Genomic DNA, 18,629 nt, shown 5'->3' with positions numbered 1-18,629 from the left:
ATTTGTTCATAGCACACTTGTACCGCACCAGAGGCAAACAGGCAGATTCAGAATAGTGTAGAAAGGGGAAGTGGTTAAAAATTATTTTTTATAGCCAGATGACCTTACACTGTGTTAATTATAAATTATCCCTTTTCTAATGAATCCCATTTTTTCCTAACCCAGTCCTGTGCCTTCCTCAATTAGCAGTTCATTTTTAGATTAAGGTTGTGCCATATGCACTGAGAATTTATTTCCAAGAACTTCACACACTAACAGATGTAATCTGAGCACAGGTGAGGCTGAGCAGAGGAAGAGTTTTCCAGACGTGAAATGGAGATGGAATATTTTTTCCAAAATACTTCCATTTTTGCTCAGTATTTTCCTGTTTCTTCAAAAATTTGGCCTAGGAAAAAAAATGGAGCATTCCAGGTAAACAAAAACTAGGGAAAAAAACCAAAAATTCATCAAGACAGTTTAGTGACATTTTAAAGTCCAGAATATTCATGGACAGCTGTAAATATTCCCAGCCTCAGTTGCCTTGGATTTTGTAATAACAAAAAAATGCATTTTGGGAGAGCACTTTGCATGGTATGGACATTTGATTCAATTTGAAGAAAACAGACAGAGACTAGCTTTCCAAAGTATGGGCAGTTGTTATGCTTCCACCAAACACTGCCACATGAACACAGGTGGTGCTTTGGGTTTTTTTCTGCATAGGTTTGGCCAATATCTCTAATCATCATTTGTAAGTCAGTGGTACATGGTGCAGGAGCAGCTGCAGTCTGGGGGGGTTGGAAGTGTTCTTTTGCAGGGGTCTTATTTCCAGAACCTCTAGGAGAGAAAGGAAGACCTGCTTCTGGCATCTTCTGGTTTCAGAGAAGCATCATCTACTGGCCTGGCCACACTCTTAATGTCGAGGTAGTTCTTCAACTGAATTTTGGGGTTTACCATTTTTTTAAGAAAAGCATCCCTTTCCCAGTTTTTAGTGAACAATTTGTTGGTTTCTGACAGTCTTCAGAGTTTCATTATGGTTACCAAAGAAGGAAAAATAATATTTGTGTGTCTATCTATTTATCTATCTATCTATCTATCTATCTATCTATCTATCTATCCATCCATCCATAAGGTATATGTGCACATATGTGTGTGCACATATGTATGTAGGATATTAGGAAGAAATTTTTTATGGAGAGAGTAATCAGGCATTGGAATGGGCGGTGGTGGATTCTCTGTCCCTGGAGGATTTTAAGATGAGACTGGATGTGGCACTTAGTGCCATGGTCTCGTAACCACTGCAGTGTTGGATCAAGGGTTGGACTTGATGATCTCTGAGGTCTATTCCAACCTGGCTGATTCTATGATTCTATGAGTCTATATTTGTATACCTGTACATGCATAAACCTTTTAACCCCTTTTACCGTCTCCTTCACAATAAGCTGTCCATTTTTGACAGCATGTCAGAATATGTTTATCTGGCATTACATTCCAGGTGACTGGTACACCAGTGGTGTACTATTCTGAGCAGTCTCAAGCCCAATTTACCCAGAAAAGCCAAATGTGCATATATTTATATGCAAGCCGACCAGTGGAAAGTAATGTAATTTAATCAATAAAAAGGTCTTTTAAAAGAGCTGTGTATATAACAAGTGTTTCTTCAGGCCCATTCTTACTGTACTTGCTGTTGGCCCACAGTGCCAATCAGTGTGCTTCTGGAAAATTCTGTTCTTCTGAAAACCAAACCTACTCCTGCACTCATCTTCTTTTACCTTCCCTGCCTATAGCAAACCATCTCCTTGATTTCAGTCCTTGTTGCCCACTGTGGGTCAGCGAGTCTGTGAAGCTGGAAACATCAGCGCTCATGGGAGCAGGCTGTTAGAAGCATTTTTCACACATCAACAAGACCTGCCCTGTATAGTTTTACATAGCATAGTGTGAAAGAAGGTTATAACAGCCAGCTGGCCATCCACACCGAGAATGCTGCTTATGCAGGGCTGACATGAGGGTACAACTTCTAGGCCCAAAGTGGGCCCACAGAAGTGAAGGACTGCTGCTGAAGGCACACACACAGTGAGGTCTCACCAAGAAACTGAAGGAATCACACTAGGGTCTCAAGGGGCTTCAGCTGGCTCCAGCAGAAAGGGTGGAAAGGAGAACTCTGGCAGGGAAGGGAGGCATAAGGCAAAAGTTCCCCCTTATGACAGAAGAATCATCACTAGAAATCAACAATATCAGTCAAAACTATCAAATACAATAGAACTAAATGGTGATCAGCTGTAGTCCTTACTGTAATTAACCTGTGCTAGGGATTTTTAAAGATGTTAATGTTCCCAATACAGGTAGATTTCCAGTCCTCCTTGAAAATAAATTATTAAAAAAAAAAAAGTGAGAGAAAAATATTAATTCAGTAGACCTATGGGAAATTAATGATTTAGGTTTGGATCAAGTGTATCTACAAAAGACAACAGCAACCTGGAAACATTATGAGTCCCTAAAGGAGGCTGGAGGTGAATCTTGTCCATGAAACTGATGCATGTTAGGTTTTAGGCTACCCAGCCCCCATAAGCCAAAGTCCTCTGTCCAGTCTTCAGTTTAGAAGTTCCTCCCATCATACCTCTTAGATCTGAAGGTTTGGCTTCTATATATTAGTTGCTCAGCCTTCCCTTTCCATGATATTTCCCTCATATTGTCTCTTATTAGGTATTTGATAATTATGAGAAATTTGTATAATAGGCTAGTAGGTTGGTATGTAGGTAGGTAGTAAATGGATAAATCTTGGTAGGAATAGTCTAGAAGACACATGAACTACAAGTTCCAAAATATTTGGAGCTCTTCAGTGTACAAGACTCTCTATGTATTTTGTACATGTTTTCATACATATTTTAAATATTTTTTTTTCTTTCTGAAAAGCAAAAGGATTAATTCTTTGTGTTGTCAAAGGAACTTGTAACCAACTTACATTTTAGGACAAATGGTGAGTCCGAGGAACACAGTTGAAGAAACAAATGTGTTGACATAGAGATAATTGCCTTTTTACTAAGTCAGTGACAATGGTAATTTTTTCTGCTTAGAGTTTCATGTATGTGTGAAATCAGTGCTTCAGCATGTGCTCTCTGAGATGCAGAAGAACACATGGTTGTAGCTAAAGCACACATAACTACTTGGATAAAAACATGCAGTGTCAGGATGCCCTGAATACCCTTTGGAATGTTCATTTTACCCTTGCGCCAGCTTTCTCTCACCTACCCAAAAGCTATGAGGCAGCATAACCAGTTAAGGAGACTAACACTGATACAACTCACAGAGTGTGAGTCATCTTGCTTTTCTCAAATAAGAGAAGGCACGAGAGAACACAAGGAAGTTGCAGGGCAGAAGAGAACACAGGAACAAAGGAACAAAGAGGTTGTAAGACATCTTTTCCAATGCTGGCTTCAAACAGTGTAATAGCCCTTGCAGGTCAGCGGGGCATGGCACTTGGTGTGTTTTGCTGAATAATAAAAGTTGTTCACCACCGTGAGAACCAGCTCACCTGGGAAAAAGCACAACAGCCATTAGTCTGTGTGTGGTTTCCCCTGGAGCATGGCAGCAAGCTGTGCTCCATATGGGCAGAAGCCGGAGCAGTGTCCCATGCTGAGGGAAAGTAAGGACTGTGGACTTTGCTTGGTGTTGGAAGGTGAGAGACTGAAATGTGGTTTGGCACGTGCTGGCTGGAAAGGCACATTGAAAGACAAGCTTCTGTCTCTGGGTGTGCAGGAGGCTGGGACAAAGCACAGAACGTGTGAGAGAGAAAAGAACAGTAAACGGTTCCTGAGTATCCTGCTCTTCCTCTGGAGCATGGAGCTGATGGCAGGTTTTCTCCAACAGCTTTTTCTTGCCTGTTTCTGATTTCCCTGGAAATCACTCTTAGCCCATGCTTCAACTGCCTGTCAAGTAACTATCAGCCTCACCCAGGAAGGTACACAAGGGCTACTGGAGGTAGCAGCATCCCTGCACAGCACAACAATAAAGCCAGGTCCCAGTCTCTTTTCAGATTGGAAGTAAAGATGCAAATCAGGACAAGAGATACATGGACTAGTAAAATTGTCACTGTGAACAGCAATAATATAACAAAAACATAATGCCTTAATGGTGGACAAGCCAGTTTATTTAATGCAGCAGTTGTATTATGTCAACAGACAGGGACACAGGCATAGATTTGAGCTGCTTTCCTGTCACACTGTGTTTGGCCAGCTCTTCAGCTTTCTTGCTGTCCTCTATAATAAAGTATCCTCCCATGTGATCAGTGAACTGTCTGTGAGTTAAAAATCAATTTCTGAAAAATGTTATTCAAAAAGTTAGGCCAAATTCTGAGCCTAAATGAAGTCCTGTCTATTCATTTCTTGTGAAGTAGCAAGTATGTACTACCCCATGTGCTTGGCTCTTACCAGCTATATCCAGAACCTCAATAAAAATTTAAGGCAATTTTTGAATTTTTCCTCAAGTTGGTTATCTTTCTGAATTAAAAATTGCATTCTGTTACCTTGATATAAAAACTGGACCTGCATTTCAAAAACTTGATTTGTTAGGTTAGTATCAATCAATTTAAGTCAGTAGACCAGAAGATCTTTAGTGCACATAAACCTTTTTAAAAGAAGAGAGCATCACATCAGAGGCATGAAAATGGCTTGCTTTCCCTAAATTCGTGCCTCTTCCCTCCTGTGCAAACTCACTCACTGATTCATACTTACATGTAAAACTCTTTGCGGTTCAGGGCAGCGCCCACTTCAGCATGAGAAGAGATTCTTCTTTAGAAAGTACAACCATCTTGTGTAAAGACTCCAGCACATGTTCCCTGGTATGGACATAATGATTTACCTCAGAGAGTGTGCTTATTGCATGGGATTTAATTTAATTTGTCCTTATTCTAATAATTTTGTGTACAAGCAAGGGCATGGGGCACAGATTATGTGTGTTCTAAATAGAGTTTGGAGCACTGTTATTTATTACAAATAATTCATCTGGATGTTAATTTCTTATCTTTCCGTGTTAAAAGAGGTAAATCTATACAGATACTTATATGAAACTAAGTCAGAGTTTCCATCTAGGCTACAACATGACTATGTATGCCCTGGTTTCTGGTGGACTGAGCTACAATACATAAGTATTATTATGAAAATCAAGTGACATTTTCTTTTGTCCCCTTCTCCCTCACACAGTGCATACCTATAGTGTCAGCACCTTCTTTCATTCTTTCATTACCATCTTCCTTTCTCTTTCTTGTTTGTTTTCGCAACCTCATTTATAAAGGTGGAATTGCATTTTGCATCGATGAAGACTAAGTTCTCTATAAAGTACAACCATTAAAAAAAAAAAAGAAAGTAAATATGGGCTCTGTTCAGTTTCAGGAACCCAGGAACTACATTATTTAGTGCAATTCCAGACAATGAGAACACAATTCCCTGAAGCATGGCTCCACTTCCAGTATATTGCTATGAATTTTCTTTTTATTTTGCAATTTTGTTACTCAATACTCACTCTGTCACTATTTTCTAATGACATTTTCTCAAGGCTTAGCCAAATACACACTGAATGAAACAGAAGTGAACCAGTGAACCCCCCAGTATGATATAATATTGTCCACTCTGAGCAATTGAAATTTCCACTTGAGGAAGACTTAATCATGGAAGTCTTTCTTTTCCTCATCCCAGCTTCATATTGTCAGTATTATACTAAAATCTGTACAGAAAAAAAACCACCATACTTTACATGTCTGTACTCTAATGAAAACCTGATCGTCTTCTTGTTTCCTTGCATCGAGCCACTCACTCTCTCAAGTTGCAGTCTTCCTCTGCCACCTACCTCCCTCTGTCTGAAGTATTATCTACAAAAGTGGAAAGAAAGATGCTTCTAAAATGAAAACATTTACAGGAATTAAAGCCTTCATATAAAACAACTTTTCTTTTTTTTCTCAAACAAAATATGCAAAGGTATGACTGGGCAATCAAAATCACTGAGACTTGATGTTGCAGAGGATTTATATATCACAATTACATTAGGAGTTTAGTGCCTGTATTAATAGGGCTGGTGCTTAAGAAACTTAAACAGAGAGCAGACACAGCCTACTTCTGCTTTTGCATCATAACAATAAAAAAAAGGTAAAATAAAACATAAAAAGAACCCTATTTTGTGCATGGTGGTGACTGTTAAGAAACATTTTATTTGAAATTACCTTTCTGTTCTGAGCACAGAGAAAATATGTATTGTGTATATATTGTATACAAATAAAAACAATATCTGTAGAGTGTCCTTGTGAATGCATCCCAGAACAAATCAGATTCACTGTCTGGTGGCTCAGTGCTGAGTGGGGGAAAGAGGTGCATAGTCATGCAGCTCAGGTCTGAATGTGCCACAATACCTGCATCAGAAAAGCTGCTACCTCTGCCTCTGTTGGCAAAACTGAGACTGTTCCTATGCCAATTCAGGAAAAAAACTTCCATGAGTTTCATACTGCAAAATCAAGCCCCAAATTCAATGCATTCAGTGTGTTCTCACACGTGTGAATATATGTGAATATATTCCCTCATGACAGTTCTAGATTTCTCTTCTAGCCCTGCATGATGATCTCTTCATCTGCCGCAATCAGTAGAGGAGAGACAGGTGATGCCTCTGGCCCATCAGGGTTGGGCAGGACGGGTGAGTGACACGCGCCAGATGCTGCACCCTGAGCCGGGCAGCAGCTCCCCTGTAAATACATCATGGAGTAAAAATCACCACGTACATTCCAGCTGCTTCAGAGCATGTCACTGGAGTAGACGTGTGGTCACATGTACAAATGCACACCAAATAGTATCCGTACGTGTGATTAATTAGCAGCTCACAGCGAATTCTTTGAGCCACAGGGGAAAAAAAAAAAAAAGGAAAAGAGGAAAAGAAAATCACACACTTAAAAGGAAAATTAAAATTAACTATATGTGGTCTCTGAGGTTGAAAAACAAATAAAAACTGTGTTCTTCAGGAAATGAAGGAGACAATGAAGTCAGTGATATGTGTCACCTGAATCTTACTTTATTTTTTACCCAAATTTGTAATACTGATTTTTGTCTTTAATGTCAGTTAATTCAGTGCCCATGGAAACTACCAAGCCAGCAGCTCTTGAGCCTAAAGTCTTCTCTATCAATGCAGGCCCAGAGGTGTACCTCAAAAACACCCCTGAGAACACCATGGTAACAGTTGCCAAGTCCCCAAAAAAACAAAAAGCTTTTAGGTATATGGAGCACAAAGACTGACAAGATAAGAAAGAGGAACAGCATTATCTCTTAATTCATTTCAGTCAAATTTGCCCATGTAAACCCATAAGTAGAGCATTCAACGGAAAGTTAACTATACGTTAACTTTGGACTATGAAGGACTGTGAGTCCTTCAGGCAGATTGAAACATTAGAGAGTAAAGCAGAGAGCAGGAACAGGAAGACTGTTGAAACTGAATTTATCATCTCATACAACAGGCAATGCAGAATACAAATGATGCACACAGGAAATGGAAAAAAATTGCAAGAAGTGGGTCAACAGAAAATCTTTAGTGTTTAGGAATATGAATGCTGCCCATATGAGTACAATATAAGACCACAGTATAGGAAATAGTCATATTAGTTAGTTTGTGAGCTGTGCAAGATGTTCATCAGTAAAGTTGATATCATATCACACTAATAAATTTAGCAGGTACCTGAGTAGTACAAAGACTGGTGAGTAAAGTGGGAAATGCGACATTCAGAAATACCTGAGTCCATTGTTAACTCTCTTGGCATTCTCAAGAAGAAATAGCACATAAATGGAGCTGTTTGAAGAGCTGCAGGTCTAGGACCAAGAAACTCGGGTGATGGAAAAGGTTCTGTAAAGTATGACTCTACAAGGTGTTATGAGCAGATGTCATAGGCTCATATGGGACCACCACAGCTTTCAACCTAGTTACTTGCAATCTCAGTCAGCTATGAAAGAGCTTAGAAGAAATGCCAGAAACCTCCCAGTACCATCAGTTCCATACCACCAAGCCGTCCGTGCTTTTTGCATACTTTCAGAAGGAAAACTGAAAATACTGTGGTGATCAGAGTGGGAGAGCACATCAGCATGACAGGTCTTTAAAACTGTGTTGTGGCAAAAAACCCACAACAGCCATAAGAATCAGTTGCTAAGAAGGTATTTTACTTCGTGCATGCCTTCAGCAAGAGAAATGTTAGAATAATAGCAAGTTCTTGTGCTAATATTTTTAAAACAATGTTAAAAATGGCACAAGTTGCAAAGAAAAAAGGTACACAAACCATTTGAAGAGTTGCTGTAGGAAGTTAAGGAGTGTCATCTATTCTGACAGGGAAAAAATTATATTATTATATAGAATAAAGTAATTATATAGAATAATATTTTCTCCATAAGAGAAAATATTACATATGAAAGGGCTGTTTAGATAAGTGAAGTAAGGCATTATTTAAACCAGCAGCTTGAAGCTGAAGCCAGCCAAGCTCAAACTGGAATTGAGAAACACTGAAGGCTGCTAAGCAGGCTGGCAAATGGCTGCAGCAAGGAAGTGGGATCATCCATCCATCTCATGATATCTGCTAGTTGAGAAAGCATGCCTTTCTGGAAACAGTGAAAGTCTCCCTGAGCTTCTAAAGTAGTATATTATGAACAGCAAGAATTATATATGTGGTAAGACTGAAAAAACAGAATGGTCCGTTCTGGATGTTAAATACTTAATCCTTTTATTGAATGTGATGTTTGGTGCTCAAACATTTGCACACTGGGAGCTGACAGACAAGCACTGGATGTAGGATTTCCAGGGAAGGTGAACAACAAACATGGTCAGTGCTATCATGCTTCCATGACTTTTTTGTCCTAGTCTTTCTGAATGTTGATGTTTTGTTTGATGATCTGTTTGCTTGTCAGGTGAGACGTTCACAGTAATACGCAATTCTTCTTTTGTGAAAAGTTCCAGATTAGTTAGATGATAACATTGACTTGCTTTATAGAAATGTTTTCTGAGGCAAGTTGTAAGTTCCTACATCTTGCTGTTTATCAGAGCCCATCATTCTTTATTCCTAAAAACAAGATTTTCTTTTCATAGTACTACTGTGAAATGTTTACCAGTGTATGGCCATAGGAGTAGGCCCATGACAGTGTTTTACTGGTATACAGCCAATTCTTAACCCATGTCCATTGTAAAGCTGTGCTTTCCTTTATTGCTGCCATAATTTCCTCTCTGAGGTAACTCAGCTGTTTCTTTCCAAGGGTTTGTAGTTCCTTATGTGATTCAACCCACCTAAAATTCTTTAGTTAGGACCAAGGAAAACTATTTTTATATAATTGTAAATATGCAGTGAGATCATTAGTGAATATAGTTTCTGACCCTTGGTTTCCAGGATAATTTCCTATACCAGGACTTATTTCACAGAGTGCACAGAGGAGGCAGTGTCTTACATTGGACAGTTTTACAGTCAAATAACTGTCCATAAAAGAAACAGAATTCATACCAAGCCACATTAGACCCAATTCTCCTAACGTATACTTGAGTGTGAGGTAAAATCCCTAAATTCAGCCCTGAAGGAGAAATTCTCCAGGAGACACAAGCTGGACCATCTGCCACAACGCAGCACCCAGTCTCACATGTTTCTGTTACACTGGGTGTTTCTACACAAGAAGTAAGTGTTCAGCCTTGGCAATTGTCAGGTCCTACCTTTGCTATTACACAGAGTCGTTGGGGAAGGGCTTGTATAAGGCATGCTGTGTCTTTGGAGTATGTCCACTGGACTCACCCCCTGAGAAATGAGTTGTTTTTGGTACCTCACCCAGCATACTGCTGCCTTGAAAATAGGCACAGATCTGTGTGGGTTGGGAAAGCTCCCTACCTCTCACAAGCAGGGACACAGAGAAGTGAGATCCCATTGTCCCAAATAAGATCCCTTAGTCTCTCACTGTGAGGAGCAGAGGGGCGTTCTTTAGCTGACTGCCTCAATTTGAACACCAGCCACAGAGTGAGTCTTTCCCAGTGTGGTGACTATTTGCTTACTACTCAGGAGAAATAAAATTAAAATATATACAACACATTTCTTATTTTAAAGTCTATTACCTTCCACTCATTTTCTTCTTCTTCTTGATCACCAACAAAAAATTGCTGAAGGGGCAAAGAGTGGTGCTGAGGCAGAACCCTCAGCCACAACATTCCAGGCTGTACTGCAGTATGAAAAACAAATTTACTGAACTAGAATAGGGAGAAAAAAGTTTGCTTAAATATGACTTTTAAACTTTGCACAGGATGCAGAAAATATTGAAACATGCTCATCAGGCACTGAAATATGATTTTGGTGAAGGCCATGCATTTAGAACAATTTCTAGCACTGGCAATATAAAAATTACACTTTGGAGAAAACAAAATAGACTCAATATTTACTTTTAATTCTTAGGATTTTCTGCTAAAATTAGTTCAAATATTTCCAGGTCTTCAAAATTCAAAGTTTTCATTCTTTTCAGATTTTCCCCCATACTTTTGTAGGCAATCAGCATTTGAAAACCAAGTAATATTCTATCGTATGTTCTGTATTGTTTCTGCTTATTTACAGACTCTTTAAAAAAAAAAAAAAAGAAAAAAAAAAAGAAAAAAAAGTCTCTTCTCTGTAGTTGTGACCCTTACCATGAAGCTGAATGTTTCAAAAAGTTGGTATTAAAATGAGAACTTAGGTCTCTGTTAGAAAGTAATCTAGCTCCTATGTATGCAACTCCGTCAAAATGAGCAGTGAAGATACATTCACTTATTTACAGCTTTGCATGTCACACTCAGCAGAAAGCCGGGGAGGAAGTCAAGTTTACCTTCACGATAATTTGTTCTTTTGACGTGACTTTGCCCTCGGCGTTGTTTTAATTTCTATTAAATGCAAAAGATCGCCATTCCCGGGATTTGTAATGATTCAAAAGATTCCTCCACGGGAGAAACTGGATTTTCCTCAGGTTCATCAGACTTCTCAACTCCTGTGACTTTGTTGGTGGCATTTTCCGGCGGACGCCGGACTTGGTGGGATTTGGAGGGTGTTACCCCGATCCCTGCCTTTCCCGGAGCTCTACATCTGTCCGGCCAGGAGCAGGACCCGACGAGGCGGGAGGAACGGCGGGGGCATCCTCCCCGGGGGGTGCGGGGCAACACCTGGCACAGGAGACACGTGAAAAGAAATTAAATAAATGAAATTAAATGAAACCGTAGCCGGAGATGGGTTGATTCGCTGTTTAAACCCCCACCTCCCTCCGCCCCCCGTCTCCCCCGCACCCGCAGCCGTCGGTCCATCCCTGCGCAGCCGGGGCGGGCACCGCGTGTCGGAGCTCTCCCCGCGCCTCCCGCCTCGCAGCTCCAGGGTAGTCCCGGCTGCGGAAGGGGGATCTCCTTGGCTTCCCCCGCCTCTGCCACCCACCGGGCCCGGGGCAGAAATTCCCCCGGCGGCAGTGGAGCCCCTCCTGCCCCAGCGCATTTGCGGGAGGGAGCCACGCTGGAGAAAGGGCGGGAGGCAGGGAAAGAGGGTAGGGAGGGGGTGTCAGCTCAGCCCACCGCGGCCTTATCCCCCCTCACTCCTCCCACCAGTGCGTGGTGCCTCTTAACCCCCGGGAACCTCCCTCCCGCGAAGCATTGCTCCACTTTGCAGAACACGAGTTGATGAAAAAAATACTTCTCGGCCACGGCCAGCCATGAGCTGTTTGGATGTTATGTACCAAGTCTACGGTCCTCCCCAGCCCTACTTCGCCGCAGCCTACAGCCCCTATCACCAGGTAAGTGTGGGGGACAGCGGTGAAGAGGCAGAGCATGGGAGGGGTGTGATCTGGAGGATGGCCGTCTGGGGCCTCACCAAAAGGAAAAAGGGAAAAGGCGAAGGGGAGGGAAAGGGGGGCGGGGAGGGGGGGAAGATCTGTAAGCCTGCGATGGTGACCGAAGTAGAACCGCATCCCACCTTGGAGCGGGGCTCGGCAGGGTACGTACGCCGGCGGCAACCGACGGACTACGGGATGCTTTGGGAACTTGGGTGCGATTTTAACCCTCAGAGGGATCTTTAGGGGATTGGTTTGTTCGTTTTCCAGTATTTGTTTGTTTGTCTGTTTCCTTTGCCGGGACCGACTCCATCCGAGCGCGGAGGCTCGGGGCAGCGATGTCCGCGGTGTGTGTAGCCCGTCGGTAGCTGCGAGGCCAGGCTACCCAGGGTATCGCTCACCCCTGTGCGCCGGCATCCCGGCCACCGCCGAGAAAGCCACTTCGTGCAGAGGTTTTACAGCCGCCTCGGAGGTTTGCTCCGGAGTTACACTCTGGAAGTGGGGAGGCGAGAGTGCCGGGAGGCTGCGGGGTCTCCCTGGTTTGTCGACGGCGGGAAAAGCCCCGGCCCCGAAGGGGGCAAGGGCTTGCAGGATCCTCCCCGATCCCAGGGCGCACTCGGTGGTGGGACCCTTCCCCGTCCTCCGGTCCCACCGGGCTGCCTGCGGCGCCGTCGCCTGCAAGACACGCGGGTGCTCCGTGTGCTGGAGCCACGTCCCGCCGCCGCGCTGCGTGCGGCTGCGCCCGAGCGGGCGCGAGTATCAACCCATTCCCTGGTTTCAATAACGGGATCCCGCCTGCCGCGGGAATGTTTCGGGCACGCACAGCCCGTCGTGCGTGGGGATCTCCTAGCCCCGGGACCCGCACAGTCCCGCGTGGGTCAGCGCTCGTTTCCCCGGGCTGCACCTGTTGAACACCTCTTTCCTTTTACCCCTCTGCGTTTCCAGCTTTTCCCTCGCCCTTATTCCTTTCAGAAATTAATTCCTTTTTCCACCAGCGTAACGAAAAAGGGGATGGGTAGAGGGAGCAGCGCCCCAGGCCCGGGGCGGGTGAAAGCCCCATCCGTGCAGGGTCGGGACGGGGCCAGCAGCCCCCGCTCCCTGCAGCCCCCGGGGTGGCGGTCCCTGTGCCGCCTCCACTGCCCGGCAGCGGGACACAATTCCCGTTACAAATAGCAGATGATGTATTTCCCCACCTTGCCTTCCCTCCCATCACCCCCTCATCCTCCCCCCGACACACCGCTTGTGACATTATTAAGGGGGGTGATCATTACCTCAATGGCCGAACTGGGAGCCAAGTGGAAAGGCGGTCGTCGCAGAGTGACATTATGAAATATATCGCGCGCCTTGGCCCAAGGCTCTGCCTCGTCCCGTCGGTGCTTCCCTCGCCGCCCGCACCAAGGCTGTGTCCGCCTAATCCAAGCCCGGGCTCCGCGTCCCAGCGCTTATTGCTAAGAAACTTGCAGCAGCTGCAGGCATGCTAACGCATAAAGATGGGAAACATCCACCGAACTTTTCAACGTCTGCTCTTTTCCCACCCATCGTAATCCAGTAAAAACAGAATAATCTTGTAGGAAATACCTGGAGCGTCCTGCTGGCCAGGGAAATGATGTGCTTTGCCCTGAAATGTATTTGAGTCTTTTTTTTTTTTTTTTTCTCACCGCTGTGAGTTACGGGACACTCTTCGCAGCAGATTTTGCGAGCCGGGGACCGAACGGCTTTCACCTTCCCTCCACTGCCGTCGCTGCTCCGTGTGTGCCCGGCTGCTGTCCGACCGTGCCCCGCTCTGGAGCCATCTGCAAAGCGCCTTCTTGTGCCGGGCTTGGTGCGGGGAACCCGGGCGTGTGATCCCCACCCGGCCGCGTCCGCCCCGCCCGGCGGCTCTTTCTCCATCCCGGCCGGCACCTCTGGGTTTCGGACCACCTGCCCTGTTTGCAGCCCCTTCGCTGCTTCCCAGGGGCGGGGCAGAACTGCAGTTACGGAGAGCGATGTGGGGGTGTGGGGGGTTGCGGTGTGTGCTGGGGGAACGGCGAGCAGCCGAGGACCAGACTTTTGCATCCTCTCCGAAAGATCGCGGGAGAGGTCTCGGCGCTGCATGCCGGCTGGCACATGGGGGGCCAGAGCACTTTGATGCGCTGTGTGACGGGGTCTGTTTTTTTTTCCTTTCCCGCAGAAACTCGCCTTTTACTCCAACATGCAAGAAGCCCAGGAGAGCAGCAGTAGCGCCAGCGCCAGCAGCTCTTTCTCCAGCCACCCCGCGGCCAGCATCAAGGAGGAGGACTGCAGCCCCGAGAAGGAGCGACCCCCGGAGGCCGAGTATATCAGCTCCCGCTGTGTCCTCTTCACCTACTTCCAGGGAGACATCAGCGCCGTGGTGGACGAGCACTTCAGCCGGGCGCTCAGCCAGCCCAGCAGCTTCTCTCTCGGCAGCGCGAAAGCGGCGCGGAACGCCGGCTCCTGGCGGGGTGAGCACCCAGCGCGGCGCGGGGGGCGGCAGGGTTCCTCTCCAGGCAGGCACCTCGGACCTCGGCATCCCATCTCCCTCCTCCCTCTCGCCGACGGCTGGTGCTCGGCGGGTAGCCCCTGGGAGCCGCTATCCCTGGCTGGGAGCTGTCAGCTGCTTGGCCCTTTTAAGGGAAAAAAAAGAATAAAGCCCTTCAGTTCATGCCTGGCCACAGTGTCCCAGGGGAAAGCAGCCTGGGAGGTGGAATGGGGAAACGAATTTTCTTTACACTGCAGGTGCTTTACCTTGAAGGGGCTACAGCCAAGCCAGCTATGAAATGACCACTGCACTGTGACTGTGCATCTCTCCTGTTGACCCTAGCTTTCAGTTTAGCGTGGTCATAACAATGAGAACAAAGCAAAAAGCCAAATGTGGGAACCATCTCATCAGCTTTCCACCTCTGAAAAACTGATTGTGTTTGTCCCCATATTTTGCCCTGTATGTATCATCACCCTGATTGCTGCTGGGGGAAGGTCCTTAAATTTCTGAAAACAAAGGCTTCTAGACCTACCTATGGCTGTGACTGTGTGCCATCAAGGTCAAGACCAGGGCTTATGCACAGCTCTCCGTATCCATGCCTGATTCACTCTGGACAGGCCTAGAGGTACCCAGGGCAGAAGGGAATAAACTTCTCCATCCTCTGTCTGCCAGACAGTTAGGGCTGTCACTTCTTTTGCAGTTTTGCTAACTCTCCCTCACAGGGCCACCTGCTCAGCCAAGACCGATTTCCCAGACTCTGTATGAATTGCTGTCGATAGTGTCTAAGAATGAAATAGTTTAAATAATTCAATGTGTGAAAGATATTCAATTGATGACAGGAGAGGAGCGTTTTTTCTTCATCATGAACCTCTTCCCCTTCTACTGAGTAACGCCAGGGCTCAGAGCTGACATACCTCCTGGCAAAAATGTATCAGGAGCATGGTTTTATTTGTTTCTTTTGGAATAGTGTGCATTCTCAATTAATCATGCATAACATCTACCTGTACTATTAATAATCACCAGTCCCTCTTGCATGTTGCTTACTGGGTTAAGAAAGTGTAGTGTCCTTGTCCTTTTTTCTGCCTCAGAAAAATCTCCAAAGGTCTGCAGAGTGCTTCCCAAACCTGTTGACTACATACCTAAGAAACAGGCATAAGTCTGGTGTCATAGGTTGACAATCGCCCCCAGAAAATTAAGAAAATTCAAACTGGCCTCTAGTCACATCTCTCATTGTTCCTGACCCCTTTGAAACTGCGCTGAGGCAGCAGCTGCTTTCCTGGAGGTGTTGGGCATAAATGTTTATACAAGGAGATTATTACAAAAATGAACAAGAAAAATCCAACCTTGAAAATTTCAGTGGGGTATAACAGCTCTCACTCAGTTTCCACTATGGAAGAAAAGAGATGTTTCCCTCACCTTAGATAACAGCCTTTTGCCCACCTACATACTAAGAGAAACCTGGAACAAAAAGTTGCAGCTTCAGGGATAAGTCATAGCCTAGCTGTGTTGGATGTTTAGCTGGAGAGGAATCTATATTTGTTTGGAGCAAGTTCTTGAGTTTGGTAGTTTTTCAGGGAGTTAAGGTTGGGTTTGGTTGGATCGGGGAGGGACAGAGGCCTAGGGAAAGGTGATCAAGCCTTGCCGGGTGTACTCATTGCTGACTTTCTCTCCCATTTCCTTCACCCAGATGGCTCCTTCCCAATGAGCCAGCGCATCTTCCCACCATCCTTCTGGAACAGCACGTACCAACCCTCCTCGGTCCCTGCCAGCCTGAGCAGCCCCCTGGCAGCTGCCGCCCACAGCGAGCTGCCCTTCGCCACCGCCACCGACCCCTACGCACCCGCCTCCCTGCATGGCCACCTGCACCAGGGTGGCCCTGAGCCCTGGCACCATGCCCACCACCACCACCACCACCACCACCACCCCTACATTGGGACACAGAGCACCGCCTACCCTCGCCCCGCTGCCATGCACGAGGTCTACGGGCCCCACTTTGACCCCCGCTACGGCTCCCTCCTGGTGCCCACCGCCTCCGTCCGCCCCCACCGCCTCACACCCGCCTCTGTGTCCACTCCAGTCAGTCCCCCCTGTGAACTGGGCAAGAGTGAAGCAGGAGCTGCTGCAGCCTGGACGACACCAGGCCCTTTCCCCAACGCAGCGGGGGACATGGCGCAGAGCATCAGCCTCAATGTTGACACAGGTAATGAGCTACCCTCGGTCCCTACAAGTTCCCTGAGTCAGCTGTACCCCTGCTCCCTGACTCCACACCATCCATAGTAGTAGGGCAGGACCACTCTGGGGGGGATGGGTGGCTGGGGTGCTGCTGGGAGGGAAAAAACTGGGGTGGAGGCCCCATGTGCAACACTTGAGCTCTGTCCTGAGTGCTCTTCTCGGGGCTCTTAGGCCAGGCAAATTTTAATTTTGTGATGCCTGCAAACACACCCTGAGAGTACAGGTTGCTTTGAGGTACTCTTGTCTGGGTGCTGGTCCTGCTTCTGCATTGAGCAGCAAGAGCTGGGAAGCAGCCCTAAAGGTCACTGCTTGGCCCCCTCCACATGCTGCCCTGAGGGCAGCCACAGCAGAGCAGGTAATTTTTAGACCCCATGCGGGTTCATGAACTATCTCCTTTCCTTATTTACTTTTTCCTTCCAGTTTTTGAGATGAAAGCACAATTGCATTTGCTGAGCAAAAAGGGCAATGACATTCCCCTGGTGTGGTGTCTGGAACAAGGCTGTGTGACTGTAGCAGTGATAAAATCAGAGACACAGGCAGTTAGTAGTGGTAGATGCTGAATCAGTGGTTGTGAAGGCAAGGAAAGCCTGCTCCATGCTGGTTTTGTTATCACAGTGCCTAATGGATCCTTTCGGTGTCCTCATTTACAGCAGGAGGGATGTGCGCCAGGCTCCAGTCTGGAGCTTGGGCTCTTGTCCTTGCTTCACAGCCTTCTGGGGCTCTAGAGACCCTATGCTTTAGACTGATCTCAGCTGGCAGAAATGCAATTTGTTCTCCTTTGTCCTTAAACACCTGTACCTATTTTTCTTCTTCCCTTTTTTTTTTCTTCTCTCCGTTCTCAGGTTTGCAGACTCAGGATAAAAGCAAGGATCTGTACTGGTTTTAGAGCTGTCCTTCACTCTTCTTCCCCTGGCTATCCCCTGTAGCACTCTGCCTGTTAGACATGGTGGCATTCAGAGCTGAAATCGGGTCAGTTTGTAACAACTTCTGATCTTGGTTTGCAGCTCGCCGTTACTCCTTCTGTGGCGGATCCCTTCTGAGCTGATGTGCTGACTCAAAGACTCTCAGATTCCCCCCTGCCCTTTTCCAAGCCCACCGTGGGCCCGCAGTTCGGGTAAAGACAACGGGACTTAAAAGGACCTGGTATTGCAAGGACAATACTTTAGACTTATTTCGGAAAGGAAAATCCTTCTGATGCAAGAGGAGAGCCAAAGACATTGAACTTCTATTTAAGCAGACCCCTCACCGAGACCTGCAGTCAGACTACTCTAAAAGAGTCAAATGACATCATGGATGGTGATGCAAAACCACTGGCCTTCCTACAAGGGGCAGAGAAAATTGTGGGGTTTTTTTTTTTAGTGGTGTGAATATTTTTTTATGGCAGTGAAATTTATTTCTTGAATGCAAATATGGGAAAGCTACTTTGCAGTTTTGAACTGGACTTTTACTTTCCTTTACAGAAAAGTAAAAGGAGAAGAAACTGGAACTCACAAACATTTTCAGACTGTCAAGGAACTGGTCAGATTTTTCAGCTTTGTGGTTGTGAGTGGCACGTGTCTGGCTGGGGCCACCTGCCCTGAGCTTATGGATATGCAGCTGTTCCGCTCACAACTGCTCAAATCCCAGAAAGATGAAAACCAAGGTGGCACTTCTTAGAGTTTGGCACAACATTTGCAATGGATGTATAACAGCTGTTTGGTGGGGGGGGGCGCTGTGTTTGGGTTTTTTTGTTTGTTTGTTTTGTTGTGTTTTTTTTCTTTTTTTGTGTTCTGTTTTTATTTTTTTTTTTACAATAAACATTTTCTGGTGAAAGTAAAACCCTCTTAAAGCAGGGGGAGAATGGAATCTGGAGAAGAATGGCTCATCTTCAACCCAGCAGCCTTTAAGGGGATCACCAGAAAGAAAAACATGGGACGGACAATAGGTCTGAGTCGCCTCTAACACTCCTCTTTGTCTACTTGTTGATGTCATTTTGTCACTTTAGTAGTTATTTTGTTTTGCTTTTTTTTTTGAAAGGGGCAATAAGATAGATATTTAACAGTAGGAAAGCTATATTAAAGGTATCTCCTTCTTTCACCCTGTGTAACTTTTATGCAGAATTAAGCTACATAAGAGAAATGAGGCAA

General features: G+C 45.6%; 1 protein-coding gene across 2 annotated transcripts; it reads left to right on the top strand.

The window, feature by feature from the left end:
• Positions 1-11,506: 11,506 nt before the first annotated feature.
• VGLL2 (vestigial like family member 2) lies at positions 11,507-17,711 on the top strand. Of its 2 annotated transcripts, XM_050315914.1 has the most exons (4): positions 11,507-11,756; positions 13,963-14,254; positions 15,959-16,471; positions 17,508-17,711. In XM_050315914.1, exons 1-4 carry the CDS (start codon positions 11,676-11,678, stop codon positions 17,546-17,548), a joined length of 927 nt encoding a protein of 308 aa, XP_050171871.1. In that variant the 5' UTR covers positions 11,507-11,675; the 3' UTR covers positions 17,549-17,711. The 2 variants fall into 2 exon arrangements, with proteins under 2 accessions (XP_050171871.1, XP_050171872.1); XM_050315915.1 differs by lacking the exon at positions 15,959-16,471.
• The last annotated feature ends 918 nt before the right edge of the window (positions 17,712-18,629 follow it).

The sequence above is a fragment of the Myiozetetes cayanensis genome, unplaced genomic scaffold, assembly GCF_022539395.1.
Source record: "Myiozetetes cayanensis isolate MyiCay16 unplaced genomic scaffold, myiCay2020 scf2-11, whole genome shotgun sequence".
Classification (NCBI taxonomy): domain Eukaryota; kingdom Metazoa; phylum Chordata; class Aves; order Passeriformes; family Tyrannidae; genus Myiozetetes; species Myiozetetes cayanensis.
Note: the sequence above shows the minus strand (reverse complement) of the source record. Positions and strands in the feature narration are given on the sequence as shown.

Bases quoted from the DNA above. Each gene is read 5' to 3' on its own strand.
- VGLL2 (XM_050315914.1), top strand. From the start codon at position 11,676: ATGAGCTGTTTGGATGTTATGTACCAAGTCTACGGTCCTCCCCAGCCC. The intron at 11,757-13,962 runs GTAAGTGTGGGG...CCTTTCCCGCAG, and splicing joins CCTACAGCCCCTATCACCAG to AAACTCGCCTTTTACTCCAA. The intron at 14,255-15,958 runs GTGAGCACCCAG...TCCTTCACCCAG, and splicing joins GAACGCCGGCTCCTGGCGGG to ATGGCTCCTTCCCAATGAGC.